Below are 23104 nucleotides of genomic sequence, written 5' to 3'. Positions count from 1 at the left end.
GAGGACAGACAGTCTGGTGGCATAATATACTTGAAAGACATTAGCTGGCAAAAATCTCTTCCATGTACATCTTCCATGTACCTTTCTCCATACCTTTTGCTGTGTTCCTTTCAGTGTCCACTGCCTGACTCTTTTGGCCTCATGTTTCTCCTTTATTTCTCTCCCATTTTTCTCTAAATGTTTTCCATGGAACATTAACTGTCAACTGGTGTGGAGTCCTGTCTCATTCTAAGCCTAACCAATACTTCTTCACTTGTCGTTAGATCCTGTACCACTCAAAAAATAGTGAGTCACTCACTATTTTTTCTTCTCTTTGATCCTACTTCATTTCTGCCTATTCCATTGTTCTTCATCTCCTCCCAGGCCCACTTATATCTACTTGAGCTTTTTGCCTCATGCTTAGTTAAGTTTCTTTGATGGATAGCTCTGTCAGTGTATCTGATCGGGTCATTACATCTCTCCCTCAGAACACTGTTTCTGATCACATTTTGGAGGTTATCTTGAGCTTATTCCATTCCTCTGGTTCTTCCTCCCTCTGGCTGTCTACAGGCCCACTGCCACTTTTGTAATACAAAAATGCTCTCTTTCCAGTTGTCCAGTTCAAACTGATTCAGTCATTTAATCCATGTCTGCCAGCTACTGCCTCTAGCTACACCTAGGGCTGCTATAAACCTTCTTTCCCATAGCCTTTATACCAGTTATTTGCTGTCCCACTTTAGGCTTATTAGGTATCTCTCTATACCCAATTTATTTGTCTTACTATATTGTAAAGTCTTACGCTACAGTTGCAAATAACTGGTTTCTCTCTTTTCTTTTTGCATTTATCTGTTATTTTTGCACTATTTACTATGCTTGTCTCAACTTAGTCTTTATCTGTCCCCAGTCATTATCTTTCCATCTTCCAACAGTTCTGATTTCTTCTAAAAGGCTGTGTTTCTGTCATCACTATAATCTGACTCCACTTACTCTGGTGCGAATTGAGTTTTTAAATTTTAGTCTCCCTCAAGCATTCACCTTTCTTTCTCTTCTCTTCTCTCTTGACCTAATCTATGTTTATAAGTTTACGTGCTTACTTTACATCCTGAGTCTCTCCTCTTTCACCCTGTTGTCTCTGTGACTCCTCTGAATGTCACTTCCATCCTCAGCCAGCATCCTTATCTTGTAAGGAGCCTATTCTACATGCCTGTTTGCCCCTAAATGTGTCTCCCTGAGCTAGTAATGTGCTTTTTTTAAAAAAAGATTTCACTTATTTATTTTTGGAGAGAGGGAAAGGGAGGGAGAAAAACATCAATATGTGCTTGCCTCTCACATGCCCTCTACTGGGGACCTGGCCTGCAACCCACACAGTTGCCCTGACTGGGAATCAAACTGGCAACTCTGCCTTGCAGGCGGTGCTCAATCCACTGAGCCTCAACAGCTAGGGCCCATATGCCTTTTCTGTCTCTTTCCATACGCTCAATGCTTCTCTAACTATGACCTAGTCAACTACACCTTTTCTGTGTCTCCTTCATCTAGACTCTTAAATGCTTCACTCGCTCTCTCTGAAGCTATTGTTTCTCTCTATCTAATCTTGAACATATACCTTTCATCTATGCTCTTTCTTTAGCATTAACTCTGAAGGTCAACGAATAGAGAAGAACAAGAAAAGTAGGGAAAAAGAACAGGACAACTAATATAAATATTAGCATGAGACTACTTTTTCATAAAAGACAGTATACTATGTCTTTTGTTTTTAGTATTCCATTACAGAAACTGAAAATTGGTTTAATTCCAGTTTGAAACATAAGAGATGTGACAAGTCACAGACATTTTAAAATTTGTAAGATTTTTTTTAAAGATATTTTTAACCATGAAGAGTTGACTACACAGGTTTTATTTCTACCTTTACAATGGACACAGACAAATCTAAATTATCAGCAAATACGACACTAAAAATCAGATGAGAGACATGTAGGTTCACTCCTTCTGCGTATTTAAATTTCTTCTATGGATAGAATGCACATATTTTACTTAAAGATGACAAAAGGAACAATTCAGTTTTGAATCTTTTATGTTAAGAAATTTTAGAACTTTAAAAAGATATAACTCTTGCTCAAGAGTGGGGGAGGAATATTATTTCAAATTAAAATTTTAAAGATCTTTAAGGTGAGTGTTAAAAAGAGATGATGAAAAAGGAGAGGCTACGGGCAAGGAATTCCATTTAAGAAAGACTTGCTGAAAAGCTAAAACTGTCCATCACTCTTGGGTTAAGTCTACTAATTCTGCAGGGGCAGCTTCTGATTCCTGATCTAAGGATGAGCTAGAATTTAATTGATTACAGATCAGTAACCAATGATGCCACTTATTTTTTAAAAACCATCAATGAATCACTACCATCCATGAGCTCCCATTCCTCTCTACTGTAGTCTCTTTTCTTGTATTTGGGACAGGATGACTATTACAGATTTGTTACGCTGTGAAACAGAGCCTATAGTAGAGAAAAGCTAAATCAATACCACTTCCAGGATATTATATTCAGGCAGTAGAGCTTGTCAAATGCTTGGTGAGGCCATCTCAGCCAGGTTAACACCTTACAACCTAGCTCCAATGGTCTTTCTCCTGACTTCATGGAAGCAATTGTGCTGTGTTCTGGCTGGCAGCTCCAGGGACTCTATTCTATCTCTTTTGCCTGCCTCCATTCACCCTTTCTTTCCTAGTGACCAGACTGTTGGACAGCTCTTTCTTAATCAGTTCATTTCTTCTACTTCCTGATTCTTCTTTATCTCTGGAGTCATCATCATTCCTAAGGAGAAGCCAGGTTATTTGATACAGTGAGTTTCTAGGGCCTCTAGCATCACTGCATGACTCAGACTGGTCTCCAGCATGGAGCAAGGGATATCTAAATAATGATCTGGAATGGGAGGTGGACAGTGGCAGGTGGGAACATCAGAGCCAGATGCCAGTAGTGTTGGTGAAAGAATACTATTGTAGTGGGAAAACATCTTGATAAACAGGAAAATAACTATAGTTAGAAGAGGAAACACAAAAATAATTCATGGATAGTGTTATATTATGTAGAAGGCAACCAGAGAGAATGCTAAAGCATACTTCAACCTAAAATAACCCACAGGCTTAGAAAAGTATGTATTTTTATAAACTCACTATGCCTCATTGGTTCTTATGTTAGGGTTATAGTATTACTTACATAAACAGAAAAATACATAAACAGAAAAATACATAAACAATATATCCTTGATAAGAGACCAAATGACCAGTAACAGAAATTTAAGGCTATTTGTGATGTGGATGATATTGGCTCCTACCAACTGTGGCTCCTCTCCTTCTTTGTCTACTGATTTTATTCAAATACTGACAGTTATTTGCTCCAAAGGACTCTGGGACTTTCCCCAGCCATGGGAGGTAAACCTTAACTATCTAAGTACCAAGTTGCTTAGATAGGTTGTGTGATCTCATAACCTTTGCCAGATGCTGGTTTAGAAATAAACATATAAAGTAATTCTGGCCAGTGAGACACAGAGGGGTAAGGTAGGATGAAGGCTGCCCTCTGGGAAAGTCTTCTTCAATCTTAAAATAAGATATAGGAAGGATGACCTATTTTTCTGCATTTGGAGAGTTTCATCTACATGTGATACCTAGAAAAACATGACCCTCTTAGGCTAGATCCCCTTGTGTTCCCAAAAAGACAGCGAACAGGCTGAATTCGGCAGGTTATAAACATGGATAAAATCTAGATTCTTGATAATGTAACTAGGTTATTAAGCTACTTCTGGTTCCGTTTTCAATGATCACATGTAAAGGCAGCCTAACTGATCCACAGTGCTACAGTATAAAATTCATTTCTGTACAATTGGATTGTTTTTAACCACCCAAAAGAAACTCAATTTGCTCAGGAATGCCTAGAACTGACTTTTCCGTAACACTGGTACCAGAGGGTATAAAATACTAAGAGTGCTCTTAAAACCTATACAGTTACAACTTGGACTGTTGGGTTCTATGAAAGGGTATAAAATCTAAGCTCTTAGCTTTTTCCTTAGTTTGATACTAGGAGGAAAAAGAAAAGCAGTAGAGTAGAACACCTGCTGACCCCAATTCTCATTTATGCAAAACTAAGGCTACCTCTGCAATTCAAATATTAGGGTACACTAAAAAAAAAAAAGCCACGGTAAGAAGTACTAACCCATAGGTAACACCTACTTCACTTTGAAGGAAGTTGCACTGAAAACTGAGGCGGGCAAGAAAGGCATGGTTAATGTGCTTCAAAAAAGCAAATGCTGTATTCCTTAAAGAACTTTGGCCTTCAGAATTTGGCTAGGAAAATTAAAATATCCCCAAGAGGTACAACTAATTTAGGATTAGCTAACAACTAGCTGAGCTGCAGTAGGCCTAAGCAGAGTGAGTGCTTGAAGCCAGACCTGACTACTTAAAGATTTTTGCCTGAGGCCCACACTGTTCTGCATTCAGTACAAACTCACTTCATCACAGGCACAAGTTAGTAAGACAAGTGTAACAGAGCTTAGAATCTATAAAATTAGTCTGAAGTCTTCTGGTAAATTAATTACCCACTCTTTCTTTTCAAAGTACAGGTAGTTTAAAAAAGGGCAAGCTTAAAATTAATCCTGAGCACAGGGCCTACCCTCACCTCTGTTTCAGAGCTGGTATTTCTGTAGGTTCAGGCTCAAGTATTTCATAGGCCAAGTTCACATCCTCTGTCTCCCGAAGCAAAGCATAAATGGGTTCAATTTGTTCATTAAACCTTGCCAAAAGTGTGCGTGCATCTTTTTTGGGCATTGCTGATTCATCTTCTTCTACCTCTGTGCCACAAAAAGTGCAGCGGAAAGTTCCTACAGAGAAAACAAGTCTCAGGTCAGGCAAAAGAAATTATCAAGACTAGCCTTTAGCAAACTGTTTATGTCTCTACAACTCCTCTACCATGTCATTATTAAAACTTTCAAATATACAGCAAAGATGAAAGAGTTTTATAGTGAACATCCACATGCCCACCAAGACTCTAAAATCAACATTTTGCTATGTTTGATTTATCACATTTCTATCCATCTCTCATTTTTGGTACATTTCAAACTAATGTTTAACCCCCAAGTGCAGCACAGCAAAGTTTTTAATCATATTTCTATCAAACTTATATTTATTTTAACTTAAAATCAAAATTTTTACAGCTTACCAGTGAAACCTGTACCCTATCCCAAAAGCCTTCTTTTTACACATAAAATTTGCCAAATAAGTACCTGAAACCAAGTTCCTAGTCATACTGGACATTGTTACAAGGCTATTTTTTCAAACTTATTAACCATTTATATCTAAACAAATTTAACAAATCATTTTTAAAATTAAACTTCCAGAAGGCTTTATTGTTCTTATTTGCATATCCCTGACATTCAACTTATAACTAAATTATAGTTTAGACACATCTGTGATTCTTCACGTCTGTTGTTATTTCACTAACCACAACTGCCATTATTTAACATGAAACAACTTCCTAAATCTGGTATTTGAACTTCTAGGTTCTCCCTCTCCAATCCCACCTCTCTGATTCCAAGTGTTCTATGACACCACTGTTGTCATCTCCTTGCCCTGCTCTGAAGTCTGTCTGGTAGCTGGATTTCTAAAGCCCACAGCATCAAATCTAATTTTTTCATCCTAACATTCAAAATCCTGTATAATTTGGCACTAAACACACAACCCAACCCCAATGCTTTACCTGTCAAGTAAATTCAAACATTTTAGAGGAAATATATTAGACGTTAAGATATATATTTGTATAGTGTTTTCTGTTTCTAAAACACTTCCATGTACACTCTTTGATCCTTATACCAATCCTGCAAAATAATGTCACAACTGAGGCTCTGAGGTGTTTTGTGATTTGTCCGAAGTCACATGGCCAGTAAAAGAAAAGCAGGAACAGCAGCTGTTGTATACTGAGTGCTTACCAAGTATCACCAACTCTCTGATTATTACCCATTTAGATCTGTAAAATACAGAGATTCTAAGGGGTTAAGTAAATTACTCGAGGTCATACAACTAACTACTAATTGTGAGGAGGGGGCAAGAATCAAACCCACACTATTTTGCTGAAACTCACAGTCTACACATGATTGATATATAACCCCATCCCTTAACCCCTCTTCCCTGGTAAGGAATAAACAAACTAGGCATCTCTGTCTCAACACAACACTAAGTCTGCTGATTATTTCAAATAGAAAAAGTTTTTTTACTGATTCTTACATATAAACAACCAATACCATGTAAATTCTTTGTTTATATATCCTGTCTAAAACACTCTTCATCCATCTTCCCAATGACCAAATGGTACCTAATTTTTTACACCAATTCCAAACCAGTGAGAGAGAAAAACCACCTCTCGAAGACAGAAGGTGGCCCAGCACTCACAGTTAGGTTGTGATGTATCTCTGTCACACAGAATCTCACAGATTATCAATAGCAGATAAGGAAGATCCTTTGTGACCATTATGGAAGTGATGCAAAGCCAAGTCTGTTTGAGTCGAGTATAGACAAAGGCAAGGTCTCTGTCCAAAAGCAAAAAAAATCTCAGCTAACTGGGACTATTGCTTCTTTACCAATTACAGTTTTAGCCTGGCCCCATGTTTCTCACCTATAAATCTTGGTAAGATTTATTAAGATACCCAATCATAGAATTATCCCCACTTCTTGGCAGTACCCAATCCAGAGCAACCCCCCCACCACTTCCCTGAATCCTCCCCAAAATTACCTAACGAAAGCCCAAATCCTCTGTCCAGCATGGCCTTACTGTGACACTCCCTGGTTCCCCATGGCATGTAGCTTCCCTTTTTGCAGAAAGCATTAATAAACCCAACGTTGTTTATCTGTGGGTACGATACTGATGGTCTTTGACTAGTGGGCATCAACAAAGATTCCAGCTTAACCAACTAGACAAGCATACTATTTACCAAAATAAAGAGAGGAAGAATAAGTCCTTTTTCTTTGTGGGGAAAAGATATAAATTTGCTTTAAATATCTGAATCCACACTGCCCACTGGTTATTAAAATGTATGTTAGAAGGCAACTTATTACAACTGCTTAAAGCTCTAAGTGAGATGTAGACTAGAAATTCTGATATGAGAATCAACAAGATATAAATGGTGACTGAAGCCATAACACAGATCCGAGTATTGAAAGAGATTAAGGAGAGTGAGAAGCATAGGCGGTCAAGGCATAAACCTAAGGAAAGAGGAATCCTTAAGACAGAAATGGACTAACCAGATGGAATTTCAAGGAAGAAATGATTTGTGTTCATTTATCAAGGTTAAAAATTGAAAATTAGTGACTTTGGCTAGTGGGGTTTTAGTTGGTATGCTATCTTAGATTATTTTCTAACTACTTCAGGCTGTCTCAGCTTCTTCTCTTCAACAGAAAAAGAAAGCATATAATCCATGTGGGATCATATAAAATAAGGTCTACATCAGCTCTCAAATACCTGTTGAATTAAAAAAAACAAGGTGATGTGGAACTTACATTAAATGTTGAAAAATGGGTGCTTACAAAGACTGTCGAAGAAAACTGGAGAATACTGCAAAACATTATCTAATTCAATAGTTTTCAAAATTATATTTAAAGAAAGAAATCCCATTCCACAAGTAAAGAAGTAACTAATATATAAACATACAAGTATCCTAATTCAAGCACAGAAAGAGAGCCAAGACAAAGGGCAACACTCTAATCCTCCCAACGTATGTATACAAGCTGGGCTTTGCTGCAGAGCCTTTGCATTTGCTGTTTCCTCTACCCAGGATGCTATTCCTCCAGACAGCTGAATGGCTAGCCTCCTTAGTTTAGCTTTCTGAGTAGAGAGTGAGGCCTTCCTAGCCCTGGCTGGTGTAGCTCAGTGGATTGAACGCAGGCTGGGAACTAAAGTGTCCCAGGTTCGATTCCCAGCTAGGATACATTCCTGGGTTGCAGGCCAGAACCCCCAGCAACCACACATTGATGTTTCTCTCTCTATCTCTCTATCTCTATCTCCCTCCCTTCCCTCTCTAAAAATAAATAAATAAAATCTTAAAAAAAAAAAGAGAGTGAGGCCTTCCCGAACCAACATTACCTAAAATTCCAATACCATCCTGTCCTCCCTCTTTTCTTAACATGTCACTATTAAACATACTATGTTTTATTATTTATCTAGTTTTTAGATTACTTGTCATTAAAATCATGTTATACCAATTTTTTTAAAATGCCCTCTCAAATACCCAATTTCTCCTCTGAAGACAAGATACATTCCAAACTGCAACTTTAAATAAACAAACACGCTTGTTAGTGTCACTCATTCACATAAAATAGTACGCTTTTATTTTGGGAAAAGAGTGAAAGAGATCTCTGTTAACATCATCATTTGGTAGACTGGTAATCTTAGAGTAATAGTCCTTTACTTAAATAAATAAACTTGGCTTTGTGGGGGAAAAATAGGGGAAAAACAGTATAAGTTACCTGGGACCTGAATTCTAGCCTCATTCAAGCAACTTTCCAAAGACCCAGGTTTAATTTAGATTAAGATTTACTATTACTTGTAGAAGGGCCCATTTTGCAGCTCTCAAAAGAGTGGCTTAAATATTACTATCAAGAACTGTAAAGAATCTGAGATTTTATCCTACTTATAAGCTAACAATTTATCCTGCCAGTTTCATGGGTGTTGGAGAAAGACCCAAGACTCCTGGGGTCAGAGACAAAGCATTTATTACTCACAAAAATAGCAGAGGCCAGTGTCAGCTTTGTGACATCTCTGAAATCCCCCAATTCCCACACGGTGACACACAGAGAGCCTGGTGACAATTGTACATGTAGTGGGTTAGGTTACAAGAGGGAAATCCTGATATGAAGGAACCCAAGTCTTTTATAATGGGCATAAATATACCCATCCTTTGCTCTGGGCAGCGATGGTATCTTGACTATACTGAACTGAGCAAACATGCGCTGGAGGGAGACTATTACTTTTTAATTTTATTTTTCAATTACAGCAGACATTCAATATGCAAGACAAGAGTGGTTAGACAATCATATAATATACAAAGTAATCCCCCTGATACTTCAAGTACCCACCTGGCACCATACATAGTTATTACAATATTATTAACTATATTACCCATACTGTACTTTACATCCCTGTGACTGTCTTGTGACTACCAATTTCTACTTCTTAATTGCTTCACCTTTTTTCACCCAATCCCCTAATCAGTCTCCCATCTGGCAACCCTCAGTTTGTTCTCTGTACCTGTCAGCCTGTTTCTACTTTGTTCATTTACTTTGTTCTTTAGATTCTGCTTGTCAATGAAATCATACGTGTCTTTATCTGAATTATTTTACTTAGTATAATACCTTCTAGTTCCATCCATGCTGTTGCAAACAGTAAGATTTCATTATTTTTCATGGTCAAGTAATATTGCATGGTATATATGGCCCACTACTTTTTTTATCCACTCATCTACTGATGGGCACTTGGGTTGCTTCCATATCTTGGCTATTATAACACTGCAGTGAACATAGGGGTGCATATCTCTTTTGGAATTAGTATTTTAAATTTCTTTGGATATATACCCAGAAGTGTAATTGTTGGGTCATAAGGTAGTTCTATTTTCAATTTTTTTCAGGAATCTCCAAACTGTTTTCCATAATGGCTACATCAATCTGCGTTCCCATCAACAGTGCATGAGCGTTCTCTTTTCTCTACATCCTTGCCAACACTTGTTTATTGATTTATTGATGATAGCCATTCTGACAGGTGTGAAGTCATATCTCATTGTGGTCTTAATTTGCATTTCTCTGATGATTACTGATGTTAAGCATCTTTTCATATGTGGGGGAGTGTATTTTTATTATACTAAACAGTAAGCAAACTTGCCCTTTTCTCTGGAAAAAATATCTGTATCTTCCAAGGCTGCTCACTATATAAATACCCTTGAGAAAAATGTAGTCTAGAAACAAGGCCATCAGACAGCACCTCTTCTTGCAAGACATGCAAAACGTGTGAGAGACCCACGGAGAACTGTCATCTCCCAGCAGTTACCATGTCTGGCAAACCATGGAGCAGGTAACGCCCACTTGACATCTCCGCATCCTATGTTTACCACACAACACAAGTTGTAAACAGGAACAGGCCTGTCAAAAGCCAGGTCTGGAGTCTAACAAGAAAACTAAGAAATTCCACATTTTTATGCACATGACTTAAGACTAGCTTAACATACCAGCAGCACTTATATAAATTTAACTAAACATCAAAAAATGCACATAAGCTTTCCCCAAATCAGAGCTGGGGGTAAGGAACTTAGCACATACTATGTACAAAGTACAATTCTACTGAGTGAGTGGTGGAGTACAAATAGAATCTGCCACCAATAAGCTTAAAGTTTACTAGAGAAGAAAGGTATCTGGAGATAAACAGGATCAGGGATCAGTGCAAAAATAAAGCATTTTAGAGTTAAAAAAAGGAATACAACTTCTAGCTTCAGTATACTAGGGAAAGTTTATGGAGAAAGTAAGCCTTTTGAGGTAGACTTTAGAAAAAAAGTAATTGATAGAGATCAAGGAACGAGGGAAGAGAACAGGACATTCTAGATCATAAGAGAAACAGGTATTTGAAAATAACGCTAAACTACAATTTTAGTCTTCTAGGAATATAGCTATCAAAAAGAATGGTAAAAAAAACCAGAATTAACAGATAAACTACAGTGGCCATAAGTGGGTCTTGAATGCCAAGCTTCATTTTGACTTTATTCTTGAGTAACAGAAGGCTTTTGGGAAAGAACATGAGGTAATCAAAACCAGTATTTATTAAAATTGACCGGCCTTACTGGCTTGAGATGGTCTTCCAATAAGTCAATTCTTAACAGTGTTTTCATAAAAATCACTAGTGAAATTTTAAATTAATACCCAGGCCCCACCCCAGAGATGCTGATTCAATAGTTTTGGAGTGGGGCCCAGGATGTAAATTTTCAGAGTTCCACAAGGAATTCTAATGCATACCCTTGGTGGAGAGCTGCTGTTAAATAATCAATATGATAAATATCCCAACTCTTCTTGTAAGTGGATCACTTTGCACTAAGTAGTGTGCATGGAATATAGTACTCAGGCATGAGAGAAGAAACTGAAATTGAAGCTCGTAGCTCTTTGCCATCTTCCCCTTCCCTAACATTAAACCAAGTAGGCAAAAACTGGAAACAACAGATCCAAGCCAAGGAGAACATGCAAGTTAGATCCAAGAATGTGGCAGCAGGGGGAAAAACAAAGACTACAAAGATTCTTAGGCAAAGCTTGACAAATGATGGGAGTAAGAAAAAAATGTTCAATGATAACACATTTGTTAATCATCTACATTCACAAACCACAAAAGAAATAAGAAAGCTATGTCACAGATATTCTCATGTGTTCATCAGAGCCAGTCTGTGTCAATAGCACCATCCAAATCTAACATATGAGGGAATAAAGACTCAGAGAGGTTAAATTTACTAGGTCATAACTAAACACAAAAATCTTAAGTCTGATTCAAATACAAATCTTTTTGACTCAAAAGACTAAATTCATAGTACTGTCCTGAATCACACCTCACTTTCCCAATATCTATCATCCCTGCCAGATACAATTTAGCAAGGTCTCTCCATGTATACACATAGGCTCTAATTTCTTAAAATATGAAACAGAGGGAGAAAGGATTTGTAACGAAGAATTTAACAAACATTAAGTGCCTATCACATACTTGGCATTTACTCAGCTGAGGCTTTTTTTTAAGCTGAGTTTTAACGTAGCAAGTTTGCTAGAGGATCAAAATCTATCTAGTTGTAACTAACAGGCATTGAAAATAGGGAGAAAAAAGATCTTATACAAATAAATATTTCAAAACTCTATGTGTGTGTTGTCTATTCAGTAGTATTCAATATACAAAAGTCTGAATTCTGTAACTCAGGACTCTTCCAATGAAAGTATGTATCTCCAAAATGAGAAAAGAAATGAAGTTCTCGCCCTGGCTGGCGTAGCTCAGTGAATGGAGCGCGGGCTGGGAACCAAAGTGTCCCAGGTTCGATTCCCAGCCAGGGTACATGCCTGGGTTGCAGGCCATAATCGCCATCAACCGCACATTGATGTTTCTCTCTCTCTCTCTCTCTCTCTCCCTCTCTCTCCCTCTCTCTCTCCCTTCCCTCTCTAAAAATAAAAAAAAAAAAATATATAGAAATGAAGTTCTCTTTAGTTTAAAAAGAGGAAAAATGCTTTGGAACTTTATCTTAATTGAGGAAAAGAGCACAAATCCCTTGTTTAGAACTGCATTTTTCCCTCTTCACTGCAGTATATACTGCGTTGGCCAAAAAGTTTGTTGTTTTTTTTTTCCATACAAAGGATCTAGTGGTGCTTAGTTGCCTTTAACTTCATTTGAAACAATTTTGTTAGATTATATTGTGATGGCTGTCATGAGAATATGCATTTTTGAAAAAATTGGTGAATTTTTATATAGCCATTTTAGTATTAAAGATGGAAGAAAATAAGCAACATTTCTGGCATATTATACTTTATTATTTCAAGAAAGGTACAAACACAACTGAAATGCAAAAAAAAATTGTGCAGTGTATAGAGAAGGTACTGTGACTGATCAACTATGTCAAAAGTCATTTGCTTAAATGTAAGTGGTGACACCATAAAAGTCCTAGAAGAGAACATAGGCAGGAAAATCTCAGATATTCCATGCAGCAATATTTTCACCGATATGTCCCCTAGAGCAAGGAACATAAAGGAAAGAATAAACAAATGGGACTTCTTCATTAATAAAAAGCTTCTGCATGGCTAAAGGAAACATTAACAAAATTAAAAGGGAACCAACCATATGAGAAAACATGCTTGCCAATGATACCTCAGACAAGGGTTTGATCTCCAAAATATATAAAGAACTCACACAACTCCACTCTCTCAAAAGACAAGCAACCCAATTAATAAATGGGCAAAGGACCTGAACAGACACTTCTCCAAGGAGGACATACAGAGAGCTCAGAGACATATGAAAATATTCTCAGCACCACTAGCTATCAGAGAGATGCTAATTAAAACCACAATGAGATACCACTGGTCAGAATGGCCATCATAAAGAAATCAACAAACAACAAGTTGGAGAGGATGAAAAAAAAAGGGAACCCTACTACACTGTGGAGGTAATACAGACTGGTGCAGCCACTGTGGAAAACAGTATGGAATTTCCTCAGAAAACTAAAAATGGAACTGCCTTTTGACCCAGCAATTCCAATGCCAGGATTATATCCTAAGTACCCCAAAACACCAATCCAAAGAAACCTATACGCCCCAATATTCATAGCAATGCAATTTACAATAGCTAAGTGCTAGAGACAGCCTAGTGCCCATCAGTAAATGAATGGATCAAAAAACTGTGGTACATTTACACAATGGAATCTACGCAGCAGAAAAAAAGGAGCTCCCACCCTTCATGACAGCATGGATGGATCTGGAGAGCATTGTGCTAAGTCAAATAAGCCGGGCAGTGAAAGACAAATACCATATGATCTCACCTACAAGTGGAATCTGATCAACAAAACAAACAAGCAAGCAAGCAAATAATAAACAGAGACAATGAAATAAAGAACAGACTGATGGTAACCATAGGGTAGAGGCAGGGGGATAATGAGGAAAACAGTGGAAGGGTTGTCAAGGAATACATGTAAAGGACACATGGACAAAGCTAATTGGGGTAGGATCAAGGGTGGGAGGCGGGGGGGAGTGCAGGTGGGGAAATGGAGACAACTGTACTTTTAAAACAATTAAAAAGAAGAAAAAGTGGTTTGTGAAGTTTTGTGCTAGACATTTTCTCGCTGGACAATGCTTCATGGTTGGGTAGACCAGCTGAAGTTGATAGGAATCCAGTAGAGACATTAATTGAGAACAATCAACGTTACATCACATGGAGATAACCAACATACTCAAAATATCCAAATCAACAGGGTTATTGTTGAAAATGAGAAATGTGTCTTTTATTTTATGGACTTTTTTGGCCAACCCAATACAATGAATAGGTCATTAGCTAATGTCAAGAATTCACTGTCAAAGATTTATCAAACGTACTAGTTGCAACAGGAATATTATTCAGCCATTTACCCACCAGGAGGAGGTGGGGGGAGAGAGGAAGGAGGATGAGAAGAAGGAGAAGAAGAAATCAAAATAAGCCAAATTCTTTTGATATGGCACAGGTGCTGGAGTGGCAGTCATGTCACAGTCAAGTCCTCAAGGCCGGCTAAGGAACCAGGGACAATCAAATGTCTGCTGCTGCAGAGCCCTGACACCCAGCACAGCGGGACTGATGTCCCGAGGATTTCCCACCATTCTGCCTTCCTAACTCTAGCTAATCATCTTCTGAGTCACTTTGGTGGAACTCATGTTCAAGTGTGGAGTAAACAAGACAAATGTAACACTAGGTGTGGATAAGTATAAAAAACAAGAACAAAGTAGGGAAAGAGGATGAAGAAAAAGGAGGGTAACAGAAAGGGATATTGCTCTACAATACAGCATGAAGTAAAATAGGTTAATAGTTGTGAGTATGCAAAACACAGAGTTTATTCTTGCATTATCTTCCATACAAACAACTGTAAACCTACATTTGCCCCCACCCTATATATAGGAAACTCAGGGATGGCCTCTCTGATACAGCAATGAGTGAGCAAAGACTTAAAAGAGCAGTATAGGGACATTTGGGCAAAAGGAAAACAGCATGTAAAAGGCAGGAAAAGTGAAGGCATGCCTGGTGCATGCAAGATGCAAAGATGGTCAGTGAGCCTGTTGTGGAGTGATCATGGGAGAGAATTATGGAACAAAAGCCTCTGAAATAAGAGGTGAAAGCTGATAAAAGACCTTGTTAAGTTCTGTTAAGTTCTGACTTTACTGAGTGAGGGGGGAAGCCTTAGGAAAGTTTTGGGAAAAAAGAGTGACATTACCTGATGTCCTTTTCAGAAGAGTCACTGGCTGCCGTCATATAGTCCATAGGAACAGCAAGAGTGAAAGCAAGGAGGCTAGCTAAGAGAGCAGTGCAAAATCTAAGCAAGAAATAATGGCTTCGATAACTTTTCTGGAGAACACTACAGAAAACCCCCCACAAAACTTGGAATAAACTCACCTTCACTCAACAAGCTTCCAGGAAAAACAATAAAACAAATAATGAACAGTTAGTTCCATGTTAAAACCAAGTAACTAGGACCAGATCTCCTGGGATTTCAATGAGATAAAGAGGAAACCATAAAACTCCAAAAACATTATCACTAACGCATGTGATTAATGTTACCAATCACCATATATAACTTAGGAAGCATATATGGATATTGTTTTGCCTCCCACTGAATATTTTATAGATCACGTGTATACGGGGAAAGGGAATGAACTGGGGAGCTCAGGAAAATGAGACTGCTGAAAAATTGTAAATACTATACTCCACTATGCCACAATGTGCTTCTGAAGATAGCATAATTCAATCGCACATATCTTCTATATGAACACTACTATAACCACAAGTTTTAATTCCAAACCAAGACTTTCAAATTATACAAAGGTAACTAACATCATCTTCTAAGAGCAGCGATAAAACAACCCCAAGCTTCTTTAAACTTTTAAAATGTCAACTATTCTCCGAATGAAAGTGTGTTATGAAATTCAAGTTGAGCGAAACCATATATGGTATAGAACAGACTGAACTTAACATTTTATATATAATAAAAAAGGGTCTAGAATGTTTAAAGGATTTGCCCAAGGTAATAGTTACTAACATAGCCCAAGACTAGAAGTCAGGGCTCTGGATCCTAATGCACTGTCATTTTACTGTCTTATAATTATTGCCAAAACAAACAAACAAAAAAACAAAAAACAAACAAAAAAAACCTTCCAGAAATGACATGTTAACTGAATATACCAACTAGGCAAAAGGACTCAATATAGTAAGTGCCCTAAAAACCCTGACAATACTAATAGAAGTTGACCAAGCATTATAATAACCATAAGCTGTTATAGCAACAAAATACGTAATTAAGAATCACTTTGCTTTCCCAGATTTCAGAAGGGCTGCGAGGGTGGGGGCGGTTGGTGTTGAATGGAGTTTGGATATAGGGTGAGAGGGCTGAAAGCGTAACCAAATAGTTGTTACCACACTGAAAGGTGGTAAGAGTGGGGGCTGGGTTGAGTGGGAGAACACAGAGGAAAAACTAGGTTTGCCATTTTATTCTATATATTGTTCTAAATTTACATTCACATATTACTTACATATTTTTAGAGGGAAAACAAATGTTATCTTGAATCCTTCAAAAGCACTCAACTCCCTCTTAACTGACATGAAGAAGTCATACAGCCATTCTTGGGCCATTCTTTGAAAGCATTATCAAGTCATTTGTTATAACTTTCATAACTCTAAAGGTGCATATATATTAAAATGCTAGTCTCAAAAAGTCACCTTTTATTCTAATTTCCAAACTTTATTTGATAAAACAAATCTCTTCAGTGTAATTGGGCAAGGGGAAATGGCCAGAAAAAGGAATTGCTATTATAAAATCGTAGCAGACATAACAGGTACATAGTTATATATTTATATTATTTTACCTATAATAAAAAGGAATTTAAAAAATCATACTTTAACAATTTACTGCACAACACCTAACTCTGTAAAACACTCGCTTGCATGCAAAAGGAAAACAATAAGACAGTTTAATGTATTTTAAAATTCAGAATATCTCAAATATATTAATGATATACACATTAAAACTCCACACCCCAAAACTCAATTTATGAATGAAATTGGTTTCTGTCCTTCCTTAAATAGACACATCTAGATTTGGTAGAATCATGTATCATTCCTAACTTCTATAAGTCTTCTTATACAGGGGAAAAACATACTGTGCCTGGGAGGGAAAACAACATACTTAAGTATGGTAGGTAGTTCAGTGAATGCTAAAGCTAACAATAAGTTCTATAAATTAGGCCTAAATCAAATTCATCTCAACAAGCAGTGAACAGGCAAAAAATCTATGGTTTTGATAAACTATTTGAAAGATAATAATTAATAGAATATTGCATACCAGCATCAAAACTAAAAGCAACTTTGCACAAATAATTTAGCTCATATATAATCAGTATCAACATACAACAAAGAAAAGGCAAATGACTTTTTTTTTTAAGTTCTCAAATCTTCAAGATCAAGCACAGCAAATTAAAAGAAAAAAAAAAAGTCTGCCCTAAAGTATTTTGTGGTGGTGGGGTGGGGGAGGAGGTAAAGAAGGGAAAACACTTGTTCCTTACTCTTTCTATACTTGTTTTTATTTAACTTTTTCTAATAATCACCTCTTTCCCCCAAAATCCACACCTTTGAGCTTTCCAGTATCATTTTCTAATGAACCCATCATGGGCAAGATTCTACTCCGCAACTGAACAAAAATAAACATAGAAAGATTTTTCTGTATTTGCATTTTTAGCATTTTAGGAATTGAAAGCACTGCTTTTATAAACTATCTCCTGTCCTAACTAGAAGGAGATAAAGGAAAAGTAGCCTGCTCTGTGAAGGTGACAATAACAAATCTCATAGATTAAGGGAGGGGGGTGTCAAATTCATTTTCAGCGGAGGCCATGCCACATCAGCCTTGCAGTTGCCTTCTAAGGGCCGAATGTAATTTTAGGCCTGTATAAATGTAACTACTCCATAACAATTAAGTGAGAGCTCAGCATGGCCACTGGGTAGAAACAAGGTGCCAGGCTGGATAAAACAAGGTGTACAGCCGGATTCAACCTGCAGCCCTTATGTTTGCCACCTGTGGGTTAAGGGAACAGAAGAGGAATTTTAATCAGGAAACTGATCTGTCTATAAATCAAAAAGCTGTTCCTGCAGTCACAGGGCAAGAAGAGGCTCATATAACTTAATGCCAAATTTCTACATATGAAGTTTACTTGAATATTCCAAGTGACTCAGAACTAACCACTAGAATTACAACAATTTCCATTACTGGCTATTTTTAAGACTTACTTATTAGATACTGTACCTCTTTTATTTAAGAGTTAGTTATTAAAGACTTCTTTTACACTAATTCTAAAATCTGTCTGTCTCTAAGTAATTTTCATGGAACCACACAAAACAAGCTGAATCTCCATGAAAGCTATCATATTCTTCCCTAACATTCAATTTGAAACATCCTAGAACTCTATATAGCCCTAGATTCATTTATTACTTTATAAGAATACTCCAAATCCTAAAGTTCAACATAGGCATGTATACATGCACTCACATACAATTTGATGAGCTAAACAAGATAAAATAGCCTCTAAATTCTTTTTTTAAAGATTTTATTTATTTTTTGAGAGAGAGGGGAAAAGAATGAGAAAGAGAGGGAGAGAAACGTTGATGTGTGTGAGGTATATTAATTGGATGCCTCTTGCACACCCCTCACTGGGGACCTGGCCTGCAACCCAGGCATGTCCCCTGACTGGGAATCGAGCCAGAGATCTTTTGGTTTACAGGCTGGCACTCAATCCACTGAGCCACACCAGCCAGGGCAATAATCTCTAAATTCTTATTCCTAAGATTTTATTAAATATACACTTATAAGATTTATTTTTTTACAAATTTAACTTTTTGGGGGAGACATCTGGTCAAGATGTAAGTGTTGGTAAACTCAGCTCACCTCCTTGCACAATCACAGCAAAATTACAGCTAAACCACAGAACTACTAGCATTCAGAACCATCAGATATTCAGGCTGTATGGAAATCCAGCTACTAAGGAATTAGAGAAACCACATTCATTCAGATGGGTAGAAAGGGCAGAGTGGCAGACAGCAGAATGGGTTGGTCCCAAACCCATGTGTGGTGGATATAAAATGGAGGGATATGTCAAGAGTGAGGGATCACAACCCCACATCACACCACCCAACCAGGGGTTCCAGTGCCAAAAAGATAAATCTCCGTAACTTCGGGATGTAAAAACCAGTGGGGGCTGGGTCGGCAGAAGAAACTACGGGACTCTCAAGTGTTTCCTCTTGGAGGGCCCTACACACAGACTAACTCGGACTCACTTCCTCTGGGCTCCAGCACTGGGATGGCACCTTAAAGGGCACCAGTGGCATACAGGGGAGAACTGAAGTATTTGGCATCAAGGCAAGAGCTGGGGACAGCTTCATCCTGGACAGAACTGCAGACAGTAGCCACTGTTCCTTTTTTGAGCCCTCCCCAACACAAAGCCACATGCAGTGGCACCATATCTGAGTCTCCATCAAACTGGCTCACACCATTAACTCCGCCCTAACAATTACCTAAGGCTCATTCCCATCCAACCTGCAGACCCACTAAAGCTGGTAACAGTGGCTTTTCTATATGAATGGCCAAACTAGGCACAGGCTCAGACCTTCCTAAATCTGCTCAAAAAAGCAAGAGTAGAGCCCAGCTCTGTACCTCTTGCGGGGTGGACACAGGCCTGACACTAGCAGCAGCCATCTGCAGATAACTTTATAGCTTACACCAAGGGGCCCCAAACCGAACACAGGTGGTGGCTGGCCTTGGCCTGCACCACCTAGGAAATTCAGAACCTACGCACCCAGCAGACAGCTACAGACCATGGAGCACCGCCACCCAATAATTTCCACAAGCTACAGAGGGAGGTGGTTGATGGCCAGTTGTCACAGACAGTCCCACCAGCTGTCTGGCCTGGGTAAATCCCTCCCATTGATCTGCTGACAGCAAGCAAGACTCAACTACAAAAGGAGAGAGTACTCAGCCATCATGGAAGGTATACCTCGAGTATGTGGCTCGGGTGATACGGGAGGCTATGCCACTGGACCCTACGGGACATCTACTACATTAGTTCTCACTACCAAGACAGAGTCAAAGCAGCTCTATTTAATACACAGAAACAAACACAGTGAGGCTGCCAAAATAAGGGGACAAAAAAATATGGCCCAAATGGAAGAACACATCAAAACTCCAGAAAAAGAACTAAACAAAATGAAGATAAGCAATCTATCAGATTCAGAGCTCAAAACTCTGGTCAAAAGGATGCTCGAGGAACTCAGTGGGTACTTCAACAGCATAAAATGATCCAATGAGAAATGAGGGAGGCACTAACCAAAAAACAAACAGTTTACAAGGAATCAAGAGTAGAGTGGATGAAGCCAAGAACCAAATCAATGATATGGAATAAAAGGAAGAAAAAGTCATCCAATCAGTACAGAAAGAAGAAAAAAGAATTCTAAAAATTGAGGACAGTGTAAGGAGAGTCTGGGACAACTTCAAACACTGCAACATTCACATGATAGAGGTGCCAAAGGAGAAGAGAAAGAGCAAGAAAGTAGAAACCTATTTGAAAAAATAATAAAAGAAAACTTCCCTAATTTGGTGAAGGAAATAGACATACAAGTCTAGGAAGCACAGAGTCCCAAATAAAATGGACACAAAGAGGCCCACACCAAGACACATCTAAAATGCCAAAGGTTAAAGATAAAGAATCTTAAAAGCAGCAAGAGAAAAGCAAATAATTATCTACAAAGGAGTTCCCATAAGACTGTCAGCTGATTTCTCAAAAGAAACTTTGTAGTCTAAAAGGGACAGGCAAGAAGTATTCAAAAAGGTGAAAAGTAATGAAAAGGACCTACAACCTAGGTTACTCTATCCAGCAAAACTATTATGTAGAATCTAGGCCAGATAAAGAGCTTTGCAGACAAGGTAAAGCTAAAAGGGTTCATCACCACCAAACCATTATTATATGAAATGTTAAAGGGACTTATTTAAGAAAAAGAAGGTCAGAACTATTAACATTTAAATGGTAATAAACACATGACTACCAACAATTCAATCTGAAAAACAAAGAAAGCAAACAAGCTTAACAGAAACAGAATTACAGATATGGAGACCACTGGGTTGGTGGCCAGTTGAGAGAGGCTCTTGGGGAATGATAGAAAAGGTGAGGGAATTAAGAAGTTCAAATTGGTAGTTACAGGATAGGCAGAGGGATGTTAAGAACAAGTATAGGAAATGGAATTGCCAAAAAACTTATATGCATGACCTATGGACATGAACAAAGGAGGGGGGATCACTGGAGGGAGTAGGCAGTGCTGGATGGAGGGGGGCAAAGGGGGAAATATTAAGACAACTGTAATAGCATAATCAATTAAAATAAAAATAAAATAAATTTTAACTTATTTCAAAATTTATTTAAAATGAGATGCCCAGGTCTCCAGATGATTTCAGCAATAGGTGCTCCCAAACTGTTTGTGTTTCAAACACCTAACAACTTTATCCTATTCACAATAAACAATGGTGCCATATATACCTTTACAGAAACTATAAAACTATATTCTTTCACCCTGTATTCCAACTGCTGAGAATTCTTAAGAAAACACTTGAAGAGGAATAAAATGGTATACATACAAAAAGTATTTCAAGCATTATATCGACACTAGGAAAAATAGATAAAATCAAAGTGCTAAAAAGATGCAGAAAGGAAAATGGGGAAGGGAGGTGGAATCTCACCTATGAAAACATTTTTTAAACAATAGAAATAAGAGCTTGGTACGTTAAGGAAGCAAGAGATCACAAACTATTTTTGGCTATGATTATAATTACGTTAATATGCAAAAGCTAGTAGCTTTGTGGATAATATTTTCTCTTCAAAATTATCTCTAGCCTTATGGCTGCACAATTTTTAAATAAAAATGGAAAATATAAAGCCATTTCCATATTATCTGGCCTTAATATCTATAAAGAGAATACAAACTCCCCTTCTGGGGAAGCCATGTTGCTGAATTTAATTTAGAAGTGCCATTAACTAAATTACCCATGGCTGAGATTGCTAAAGTAGAAATAGTAAGTCTATTTCCATGTCAGAAAGCTTGCTAAATCTAAAAGCATGCACTTATGAACCATAAGATGCTAGTTAGCTGATTTGAGGAATTTCGTGTCATATTGTCTTTGTTTTGATTACTTAAACCCCAATATTTTGGGAAGTAAAACAACTAGTTTTGCCTGGTTAAGTTTTTGAAACCAGAGACCAATGGACAAGGCCCAGTATCCATTTTAATGAAATATAAGTATCCCGGCACACTGTAATGGAAAAACCTCAGTCTTTTTTCCTTTCTGTGTAGGGAAAAATCCAGTTCTTCTCTATTCGTGTTTCTTCACTGTGTGTCTTTTTCCAGTGACACATAACACTTCACTTCTGACACTTCTGGTGACCAAATGTGTGGAGGTTTTACCCCACACCAAGCAATTCTCGGTAATTTCTGCTGCGTGTCCTACCATTCAACTCAATTCTGACACTGCCTACCTCAAGATAGCATCAGATTCTATAGGTTAAGTGCTCAGTCCTACAAGATTGCTCCCTGGTTCCCAATTTAGAAACCAGTTTGCAAGCTCAGGTTATCACTTGTTCTTCTGAATAACTGACTATAAATTAGAGGTTCCAATGACAGCCCCCTCCACCTTGGGTTCAATTAATTTGCTGAAGGAGCTGCAGGATTCAGAGAAACACTTACATTTACCAGTTTATTAAAGGATGTGATAAAGGATACAGATGAGTATCTAAATGGAAGAGCTGTGTAGGACAAGGTATGTGGGATGGGGCTCAGAGCCTCCATGCCCTGTCCAGGCATGCCACATTCCTAGCACTTCCATGCCCATGGGTTCACCAACTTGCAAGCTTTCTAAACGTCATACTTAGCAGATTTTATGGAGGCTTCTTCACATAGGCATAATGGGTTATTAACTTCATTTCAGTCCTCCTTTGTCTTTAGAGAAAGGGGGATGGGGCTGAAAATCCCAAACTTCTAATCATGACTTGATCTTTCTGGTGACCAGCCCTGATCCAGCAGCCTACCACACTTGCCTCATTAGAACAGAAGACATTTCTATCACCCATGAAATTACAAGGATTCCTTTTCAGGAGCCCTGGGTCAGGAATAGCAGTCAAAAACCAAATAGTACAAAAAATGGTTTTAGTGTTCTTAACACTTAAGAAATTACAAGAGTTTTATAAATTGTACAAGGAACTAGGCAGAGGCCAATATATATTATCTATTACTTCACACATACAACCATCAAACATCTGGAGAGAGTTCGACCCAAGA

General features: G+C 38.0%; 1 protein-coding gene across 2 annotated transcripts in view; it reads right to left on the bottom strand.

Annotated features, from left to right (window-relative positions):
• The window catches only part of GTF2E1 (general transcription factor IIE subunit 1), a 45879-nt gene that overhangs the window by 12263 nt on the left and 10512 nt on the right, over nucleotides 1-23104 (bottom strand). For both annotated transcript variants that reach the window (XM_028504855.2, XM_036018145.1), the window contains exon 3: nucleotides 4640-4841. In XM_028504855.2, coding sequence (XP_028360656.1) covers nucleotides 4640-4841 — 202 coding nt within the window. The remainder of the gene's footprint in view (nucleotides 1-4639; nucleotides 4842-23104) is intronic.

Source organism: Phyllostomus discolor, chromosome 2 (genome assembly GCF_004126475.2).
Source record: "Phyllostomus discolor isolate MPI-MPIP mPhyDis1 chromosome 2, mPhyDis1.pri.v3, whole genome shotgun sequence".
In the NCBI taxonomy this organism is placed as follows: Eukaryota; Metazoa; Chordata; class Mammalia; order Chiroptera; family Phyllostomidae; genus Phyllostomus; species Phyllostomus discolor.
Note: the sequence above shows the minus strand (reverse complement) of the source record. Positions and strands in the feature narration are given on the sequence as shown.